This window comes from Schistocerca nitens, chromosome 5 (genome assembly GCF_023898315.1).
Source record: "Schistocerca nitens isolate TAMUIC-IGC-003100 chromosome 5, iqSchNite1.1, whole genome shotgun sequence".
Classification (NCBI taxonomy): domain Eukaryota; kingdom Metazoa; phylum Arthropoda; class Insecta; order Orthoptera; family Acrididae; genus Schistocerca; species Schistocerca nitens.
This window is the reverse complement of record NC_064618.1, coordinates 500,645,450-500,656,319: the sequence shown is the minus strand read 5'-3', so window position 1 is coordinate 500,656,319 and position 10,870 is coordinate 500,645,450. Positions and strand designations below refer to the sequence as shown.

At 41.1% G+C, this 10,870-nt stretch overlaps 1 protein-coding gene across 1 annotated transcript in view; it reads right to left on the bottom strand.

Annotated features, from left to right (window-relative positions):
- Positions 1–8,711: 8,711 nt before the first annotated feature.
- Positions 8,712–10,870, bottom strand: part of LOC126259973 (facilitated trehalose transporter Tret1-like) — a 75,785-nt gene continuing 73,626 nt past the window's right edge. The window contains exon 5 of the mRNA XM_049957099.1: positions 8,712–9,253. Coding sequence (XP_049813056.1) covers positions 8,915–9,253 — 339 coding nt within the window. The 3' untranslated portion in view covers positions 8,712–8,914. The remainder of the gene's footprint in view (positions 9,254–10,870) is intronic.

Genomic DNA, 10,870 nt, shown 5'->3' with positions numbered 1-10,870 from the left:
TTGCAAGCTTTTGCAGTCTAAAAGCTTTTGCTCAGCTTGAGAAGTTACCCTGGAATATAATCCCATAAGACATAACGGACTAAAAGGAAGCAAACTATGCAAGTTTTTTAATATATTTATCTATTCTACATCTGACATCATTCGCATTGCAAATACAGACTTCTTTAAGCACTTCAGCAGTTCTGTGTCATGACCTTCCCAACTGAATTTATTATCGACTTGTAATACCAGAAACTGAACACTGTCAACCTCTTCGATCTGCATGTCTTCATATGTTATACTCATGCTGGAAGAAAATCTCTTATAGGTTCTGAACTATCTATAATGGGTTATTTCAAAGTCTGATGACAATAAATTTGGCTTAAACCATTTGTTGATGGCAATGAAAATTTTATTAGCAGCCATTTCTGAATCTATACTTGACTATTTATTGCAATGTTTGTATCATCTGCAAACAAAACAAACTTAGCATCTGGCAATGAGACAGACGAGAGGTCATTAATGTACACAAGAAAAAGTTACAGACCCAAGATGGAACCTTGAGGAACACCATGTGTAGGTAACTCCCAGTCAGATAAACACTGATTGCTTACTCTACAGGTATTTCACTATGACACCCTTTATTTCCCATTAATTTCATAAGACTCAAGCCATTTTGTTGCACTGCTAGTGACACCATAATATTCTAATTTACTTAAGAGAATGCTGTGATTCGCCCAGTCAAAGGCTTTTGATAGGTCACAGAAAATGCCAGTAGCATCTAATTTGTTATCTAATGAATTAAGCACGTTATCACTGTATGTGCAAATAGCCTTAAGGAACTAAAACTATGACTTGGATGTTGTATTAGTTGCTGTCAGATGCTTAAGAAAACACTTAAACAAAATCTTTTCAAATATTTTTGGAAAAGCCAGAAAAAGAGAAATTTGTTGATAGTTTGACAGTAACTCTTTATTCCGCTTCATGTGAAGTGCTGGGATTTAAGTATATTTTAGCTAGTCTGGATATGTTTCCCTGACTAGAGATTGACAAGATAAAACTCAACTCACATGAGCACGCTTGATTAACTTCATTGATATGTTATCATAACCAATAGAATATTTTGATTTTAAGGATTTTACGATGGCTGCTACTTGCTTGGAAGATGCTAGTGTCATTTCCATTTTATTGCAGTTATTTGTAAAGACTGGTCTCAGATATTCAATTCCACTGATTACTGAACCAAATAACCCCACACTATCAGTAACAGAAACAAAACACTTGTTTAACAGGTTTGAAATACTACATGCACTTGTTACCAATGTCTCATTTATTTTTAGAACCATCTGTTCCTCTTCCTTTCTGATCCCATCTGTCTTCATTACATCCCATATAGTTTTTATTTTGTTGCCTACTGTAATTACCTTCTTTCATAATAAAATTGCTTAGATTTCTGAATTACTTGCTTCAATATTTTGCAATATCCCTTGCAATGCATTACAATGCTAACATCAGAGATGTTCCTAGGTAGTAAATACAGTTTCCTTTTTGCCCCACATGATATCTTTATTCATTGTGTAGCCCATGGTTTATTTTTAGACTTTGATTTGAGTTACCTTTGTTGTTGTTGTGGTCTTCAGTCCTGAGACTGGTTTGATGCAAGCTTCTTCATCTCCCAGTACTTACTGCAACCTAAATCCTTCTAAATCTGCTTAGTGGATTCATCTCTTGGTCTCCCTCTACGATTTTTACCCTCCACGCTGCCCTCCAATGCTAAATTTGTGATCCCCCGATGCCTCAGAACATGCCCTACCAACCGGTCCCTTCTTCTTCTCAAATTGTGCCCCAATTCTATTCAATACCTCCTCATTAGTTATGTGATCTACCCATCTAAACTTCAGCATTCTTCTGTTGCACCACATTTCGAAAGCTTCTATTCTCTTCTTGTCTAAACTATTTATCGTCCATGTTTCACTTCCACACATGGCTACACTCCATACAAGTACTTTTAGAAACGACTTCCCGATACTTAAATCTACACTCGATGTTAACAAATTTCTCTTCTTCACAAACGCTTTTCTTGCCATGACCAGTGTACATTTTATATCCTCTCTACTTCGACCATAATCAGTTATTTGCTCCCCAAATAGCAAAATTCCTTTACTACTTTAAGTGTCTCATTTCCTAATCTAATTCCCTCAGCATCACCCGATTTAATTTGACTACATTACATTATCCTCGTTTTGCTTTTGTTGATGTTCATCTTATATCCTCCTTTCAAGACACTGTCCATTCGGTTCAACTGCTCTTCCAAGTCCTTTGCTGTCTCTGACGGAATTACAATGTCGTTGGCGAACCTCAAAGTTTTTATTTCTTCTCCATGGATTTTAATACCTACTCCGAATTTTTCTTTTGTTTCCTTTACTGCTTGCTCAATATACAGATTGAATAACATCGGGGAAATGCTACAACCCTGTCTCACTCCCTTCCCAACCGCTGCTTCCCTTTCATGTCCCTCGACTCGTATAACTGCCATCTAGTTTCTGTACTTTCCCTGTATTTTATCCCTGCCACCTTTAGAATTTGAAAGAGAGTATTCCAGTCAACATTGTCAAAAGCTTTCTCTAAGTCTACAAATACTAGAAACGTAGGTTTGCCTTTCCTTAATCTAGCTTCTAAGATAAGTCGTAGGGTCAGTATTGCCTCACATGTTCCAGTATTTCTACGGAATCCAAACTGATCTTCCCCGAGGTCGGCTTCTATCAGTTTTTCCATTCGTCTGTAAAGAATTCCCGTTAGTATTTTGAATCCGTGACTTACTAAACTGATTGTTCGGTAATTTTCACATCTGTTAGCACCTACTTTCTTTGGGATTGGAATTATTATATTCTTCTTGAAGTCTGAGGGTATTTCGCCTGTCTCATACATCTTCCTCACCAGATGTCAGGACTGGCTCTCCCAAGGCCGTCAGTAGTTGCCTACTCCCAGGGTCTTGTTTCGACTCAGGTCTTTCAGTGCTCTGTCAAACTCTTCACGCAGTATCATATCTCCCATTTCATCTTCATCTTCATCTACCTCGTCTTCCATTTCCATTATATTGTCCTCAATAACATCACCCTTGTATAGACCATCTATATACTCCTTCCACCTTTCTGCTTTCCCTTCTTTGCTTACAACGGGGTTTCCATCTGAGCTCTGGATATTCATACAAGTGGTTCTCTTTTCTCCAAAGGTCTCTTTAATTTTCCTGAAGGCAGTATCTATCTTACCCCTAGTGAGATAAGCCTCTACATCCTTACATTTGTCCTCTAGCCATACCTGTTTAGCCATTTTGCACTTCCTGTCGATCTCATTTTTGAGACGTTTGTATTCCTTTTTTCCTGCTTCACTTACTGCATTTTTGTATTATCTCCTTTCATCAAATTCAGTATCTCTTCTGTTACCAAGGATTTCTACTAGCCCTCGTCTGTTTACCTACTTGATCCTCTGCTGCCTTCACTATTTCATTCCTCAAAGCTACCAATTCTTCTTCTACTGTATTTCTTTCCCCCATTCTTGTCAATTGTTCCCTTATCCTCTCCCTGAAACTCTTTACAACCTCTGGTTCTTTCAGTTTATCCAGATCCCATCTCCTAAAATCCCCACCTTTTTGCAGTTTCTTCAGTTTTAATCTACAGTTCGTAACCAATAGATTGTGTTCAGAGTCCACATCTGCCCCTGGAAATGTCTTACAATTTAATACCTGGTTCCTAAATCTCTGTCTTACCATTATATAATCTATCTGATACCTTCTAGTATTTCCAGGATTCTTCTATGTGTACAATCTTCTTTTATGGTTCTTGAACCAAGTGTTAGCTATGATTAAGTTATGCTCTGTGCAAAATTCTAACAGACGGCTTCGTCTTTCATTTCTTTCCCCCAATCCATATTCATCTGCTATGTTTCCTTCTCTCCCTTTTCCTACTGTCGAATTCCAGTCACCCATGACTATTAAATTTTCGCCTCCCTTCACTACCTGAATAATTTATTTTATCTCATCATTCATTTCATCAATTTCTTCATCATCTGCAGAGCTAGTTGGCATATAAACTTGTACTACTGTATTAGGTGTGGGCTTCGTGTCTGTCTTGGCCACAATAATGCGTTCACTATGCTGTTTGTAGTAGCTTACCCGCAGTCCTATCTTTTTATTCATTATTAAACCTACTCCTGCATTACCCCTATTTGATTTTGTATTTATAACCCTGTATTTACCTGACCAAAAGTCTTGTTCCTCACGCCACCGAACTTCACTAATTCCCACTATATCTAACTTTAACCTATCCATTTCCCTTTTTAAGTTTTCTAACGTACCTGCCCGATTAAGGGATCTGACATTCCACGCTCCGATCCGCAGAACGCCAGTTTTCTTTCTCCTGATAACGACTTCCTCTTGAGTAGTCCCCGCCCGGAGATCGGAATGGGGGACTATTTTACCTCCGGAATATTTTACCAAGAGGACGCCATCATCATTTAATCATACCGTAAAGCTGCATGCCCTCGGGAAAAATTACGGCTGTAGTTTCCCCTTGCTTTCAGCCGTTCGCAGTACCAGCAGAGCAAGACCGTTATGGTTAGTGTTACAAGGCCAGATCAGTCAACCATCCAGACTGTTGCCCCTGCAACTACTGAAAAGGCTGCTGCCCCTCTTCAGGAACCACACGTTTGTCTGGCCTCTCAACAGATACACCTCTGTTGTGGTTGCACCTACGGTACGGCCATCTGTATCGCTGAGGCACGCAATCCTCCCCACCAACGCCAAGGTGCATGGTTCATGGAGTTACCTTTAGGGAAAATGAAATTTCAAATATGGAAGTAACATTATTAATTAATTCTTTGTGTTTTCCATTTGAGTCAGATGTGTTGTAATCACCTAACCAGTTCATGTGTTTGAGAAATCTCCTGAAATTCTCAGTTTTTGACTGACTTATTTCCCTTCCTTGCTCAGATTTAATAGATTTTTTTATCCTAACAAGTTTCAGCATTTTCATAACAGCGGCGAGATAAAAGAGACCATGTTAACAACTGGTCTGGGTGTACCCGTGATCTAAGGGTAGCGTCTTTGATTCGTAATCAAAACGTCTTCAGTCCCGGGTTCGATCCCCGCCACTGCCTAAATTTTGATAAATAATCAGCATTGGCGGCCGAAGACTTCCGGCATAAGAAGTCAGCCTCATTCTGCCAACGGCCTTGTCAAAGAGGGCGGAGGAGCGGATAGAGGTCCAGGGCGCTCTCTTGTCCTAGGGGTGGGAAATTGCCCCTAAAGGCGGAAGAATCAGCAATGATCAATGACATGAGGATGCAGAAGGAAATGGAAACCACTGCATTAAAGACACGTAACGTGTATCCACAGGACATGTGGCCTGTAATTGTAGAAGTATCATGATGATCTCCCCATTGGCAAATGATTCGGGAGTAGTCCCCCATTCGGATCTCCGGGAGGGGACTGCCAAGGGGGAGGTTACCATGAGAAAAAGATTGAATAATCAACGAAAGGATAACGTTCTACGAGTCGGGGCGTGGAATGTCAGAAGCTTGATCGTGGTAGGGAAACTAGAAAATCTGAAAAGGGAAATGCAAAGGCTCAATCTAGATATAGTAGGGGTCAGTGAAGTGAAGTGGAAGGAAGATAAGGATTTCTGGTCAGATGAGTATCGGGTAATAACAACAGCAGCAGAAAATGGTATAACAGGTGTAGGATTCGTTATGGTTCAAATGGCTCTGAGCACTATGGGACTTAACATCTATGGTCATCAGTCCCCTAGAACTTAGAACTACTTAAACCTAACTAACCTAAGGACAGCACACAACGCCCAGTCATCACGACATTCCCGCCGGGAATCGAACCCGGGAACCCGGGTGTGGGAAGCGAGATCGCTACCGCACGGATTCGTTATGAATAGGAAGGTAGGGCAGAGGGTGTGATACTGTGAACAGTTCAGTGACCGGGTTGTTCTAATTAGAATCGACAGCAGACCAACACCGACAACGGTAGTTCAGGTATACATGCCGACGTCGCAAGCTGAAGATGAACAGATAGAGAAAGTGTATGAGGATATTGAAAGGGTAATGCAATATGTAAAGGGGGACGAAAATCTAATAGTCATGGGCGACTGGAATGCAGTGGTAGGGGAAGGAGTAGAAGAAAAGGTTACAGGAGAATATGGGCTTGGGGCAAGGAATGAAATAGGAGAAGGACTAATTTAGTTCTGTAACAAGTTTCAGCTAGTAATAGCGAATACCCTGTTCAAGAATCACAAGAGGAGGAGGTATACTTGGAAAAGGCCAGGAGATACGGGAAGATTTCAATTAGATTACATCATGGTCAGACAGAGATTCCGAAATCAGATACTGGATTGTAAGGCGTACCCAGGAGCAGATATAGACTCAGATCACAATATAGTAGTGATGAAGAGTAGGCTGAAGTTCAAGACATTAGTCAGGAAGAATCAATACGCAAACAAGTGGGATACGGAAGTACTAAGGAATGACGAGATACGTTTGAAGTTCTCTAACGCCATAGATACAGCAATAAGGAATAGCGCAGTAGGCAGTACAGTTGAAGAGGAATGGACATCTCTCAAAAGGGCCATCACAGAAGTTGGGAAGGAAAACATAGGTACAAAGAAGGTAGCTGCGAAGAAACCATGGGTAACAGAAGAAATACTTCAGTTGATTGATGGAAGGAGGAAGTACAAACATGTTCCGGGAAAATCAGGAACACAGAAATACAAATCGCTGAGGAATGAAATAAATAGGAAGTGCAGGGAAGCTAAGACGAAATGGCTGCAGGAAAAATGTGAAGACATCGAAAAAGATATGATTGTCGGAAGGACAGACTCAGCATACAGGAAAGTCAAAACGACCTTTGGCGACATTAAAAGAAACGGTGGTAACATTAAGAGTGCAACGGGAATTCCACTGTTAAATGCAGAGGAGAGAGCAGATAGGTGGAAAGAATACATTGAAAGCCTCTATGAGGGTGAAGATTTGTCTGATGTGATAGAAGAAGAAACAGGAGTCGATTTAGAGGAGATAGGGGATCCAGTATTAGAATCGGAATTTAAAAGAGCGTTGGAGGACTTACGGTCAAATAAGGCAGAAGGGATAGATAACATTCCATCAGAATTTGTAAAATCATTGGGGGAAGTGGCAACAAAACGACTATTCACGTTGGTGTGTAGAATATATGAGTCGGGCGACATACCATCTGACTTTCGGAAAAGCATCATCCACACAATTCCGAAGACAGCAAGAGCTGACAAGTGCGAGAATTATCGCACAATCAGCTTAACAGCTCATGCATCGAAGCTGCTTACATGAATAATATACAGAAGAATGGAAAAGAAAATTGGGAATGCGCTAGGTGACGATCAGTTTGGCTTTAGGAAAAGTAAAGGGACGAGAGAGGCAATTCTGACGTTACGGCTAATAATGGAAGCAAGGCTAAAGAAAAATCAAGACACTTTCATAGGATTTGTCGACCAGGAAAAAGCGTTCGACAATATAAAATGGTGCAAGCTGTTCGAGATTCTGAAAAAAGTAGGGGTAAGCTATAGGGAGAGACGGGTCATATACAATATGTACAACAACCAAGAGGGAATAATAAGAGTGGACGATCAAGAACGAAGTGCTCGTATTAAGAAGGGTGTAAGACAAGGCTGTTGCCTTTCGCCCCTACTCTTCAATCTGTACATCGAGGAAGCAATGATGGAAATAAAAGAAAGGTTCAGAAGTGGAAGTAAAATACAGGGTGAAAGGATATCAATGATACGATTCGCTGATGACATTGCTATCCTGAGTGAAAGTGAAGAAGAATTAAATGATCTGCTGAACGGAATGAACAGTCTAATGAGTACACAGTATGGTTTGAGAGTAAATCGTAGAAAGACGAAGGTAATGAGAAGTAGTAGAAATGAGAACAGCGAGAAACTTAACATCAGGATTGATGGTCACGAAGTCAATGAAGTTAAGGAATTCTGCTACCTAGGCAGTAAAATAACCAATGACGGACGCTGCAAGGAGGACATCAAAAGCAGACTCGCTATGGTAAAAAAGTCATTTCTGGCCAAGAGAAGTCTACTAATATCAAATACCGGCCTTAATTTGAGGAAGAAATTTCTGAGGATGTACGTCTGGAGTACAGCATTGTATGGTAGTGAAACATGGACTGTGGGAAAACCGGAACAGAAGAGAATCGAAGCATTTGAGATGTGGTGCTATAGACGAATGTTGAAAATTAGGTGGACTGATAAGGTAAGGCATGAGGAGGTTCTACGCAGAATTGGAGAGGAAAGGAATATGTGGAAAAAACTGATAAGGAGAAGGGACAGGATGATAGGACATCTGCTAAGACATGAGGGAATGACTTCCATGGTACTAGAGAGAGCTGTAGAGGGCAAAAACTGTAGAGGAAGACTGGGATTGGAATATGTCAAGCAAATAATTGAGGACGTAGGTTGCAAGTGCTACTCTGAGATGAAGAGGTTAGCACAGGAAAGGAATTCGTGGCGGGCCGCATCAAACCAGTCAGTAGACAGATGACAAAAAAAAAAAAAGACAACACAGGCGACAATGGCCTATGAGGAAGGCCTACAAAAAGTGCCACAGTACGACACGGGCCTACAAAATGGTGGGAACTATGTAGGAAGATAGTTTTTTCAATAAGTAGTTTTTCTGTATCTACACAAGTTTTTATTACAAAAACTAAACTTAGTTTCTGGGCGCACCTCATATACGGAAGAGTAGAGCGCCTATAGAGGTATACAAACAATCGTTTTCCCATCTCACAAAACACGAAATGAAGAAGACCGGAAAACGTTAATACTGCTGTGAAGTACCCTCCAGCAGGCGCTGGACAGTGGCGTGCTGAGAGTACATGTACGTGCAGGTAACTTCATTTCAGATCTGTGCTCGGACTGTCGCTCGCCGCGATCGGATGCTGGGAGGAGCTGTGGCCCATCTCCTGCGTGATCTGGAGGAGCGACTTGCCCTTGGTCTCGGGCACGACGACCAAGACAAAGACGGCCCCCAAGGCGGCGAACGCGGCCTCCGCCCAGAAGACGACGTGGTCGCCCAGCGCGGCTGCCGCCAGGGGGAACACCTTCACGAAGAGGAACACCATGAGCCCCACGAAGACGCCCACCAGCGAGATGGCGACGCCCTTCACCTCGGGCGCGAACACCTCGCCCAGCGCCATCCACGGCAGCGGGCCCGCCCCGAACGAGTAGAACACCTGCACCGAACACACGCATCCTGACTTCAGGCTCCAGTCACATCAACATCTACTACACGAGTCAAAGCTCCTCGCCATAATTAGGCGGAATTTAAAAAATAATCACATAGTAGACATGTACGTATGATAATACAACAATGCAGATGGATTATTCTTCTGAGTTTTGTTGTGCTGAATCCCGGATGACAAAAATACCGTATCACCCAAATACAGGGAGGACCAGAACTACACCGACATACTTTCAGAGGTGATAGTGTGGACAAAAAGAAGAAAAAAAGTCTAGTAAACATGAGCTCCAAAATGCATCCCTTAAGGGGAGTTACAAAGGAAAAAAATTTTTTTTCACATTTTCGGATTTTTATCTCATTATAAAATTTGCAGTTTTCCAAATAAAAATGTCTTACAGATATATAAATCTCCTACGGGAAAACATAGTACACGGAAAACAAACCCATAGATAATCTCCCCATTACTACTCAATACGGGAAAGTGGCACAAGTTGCCCACTTCAGATATCTGGGAGAGATAATCCAACCATCAAGACTGAACTCAATAGCCAATAAAGATAGAATCTCCAGATTACAAAAAGCATATAAACTCACTTGGAATCACTATAATAAGAAATCTATGTCTGTCAGTGCGAAACTAAGGCATTACAACACAGTAGTCCTGCCAGAAGCACTTTATACTGCAGGAACTACAGTGATTCACGGTCATACTAAAATCAGAGAGGCTGAAAAGCAGGAAAGAAAAATTATGAGGAAAATATATGGACCAGTGTTTCGGGAACGAATTTGGATGAAGAGGCCAACTAGAGAGATTTACAATAACAGACACCATTAGAAAGAGAAGGATGAAATTTTATGGACATATTAGCAGGATGAATAAAAGCAGGATCACAAGACAAATATTTGAGATAGTAAACCAGAGCAAAAACAAGACAAAGTGGATCAATGAAGCAGAAGACATTAAAGAACTGGGGATTGCACAAGACAACAGTTTAGAAACATCACACAGAAACACACACTTAAACAGGAACATACGGAGAACAGAACGGGAAAAAGATGGTCGGAAGAACGCAAGAGAGAACACAGTGAACGTAGGAAAGAATTTGGTTAGAACGAAGAAAGAATAAGAAATCATGACTACTCAAGTTCAATCGCTCTCTCAAAAGGGAATAATCGAAAATAATAAATAATATACAGGGTGAGTCACCTAACGTTACCGATGGATATATTTCGTAAACCACATCAAATACTGACGAACCGATTCCACAGACCGAACGTGAGGAGAGGGGCTAGTGTAATTGTTTGAGGCAAACCATACAAAAGTGCATGGAAGTATGTTTTTTAACACAAACCTACGTTTTTTTAAATGGAACCACGTTAGTTTTGTAGGCACATCTGAACATATAAACAAATACGTAATCAGTGCCGTTTGTTGCATTGTAAAATGTTAAATACATCCAGAGATATTGTAATCTAAAGTTGATGCTTGAAACCTCCTACGTTCAGTTGCGTGTTGTAACAAACACGGGCCACGGTCGGTGAGCAGCATCTGCAGGGACATGTTTACGATGACGACCGTGTTTACGAGTGTGGCTGTAGTGCACTGTTG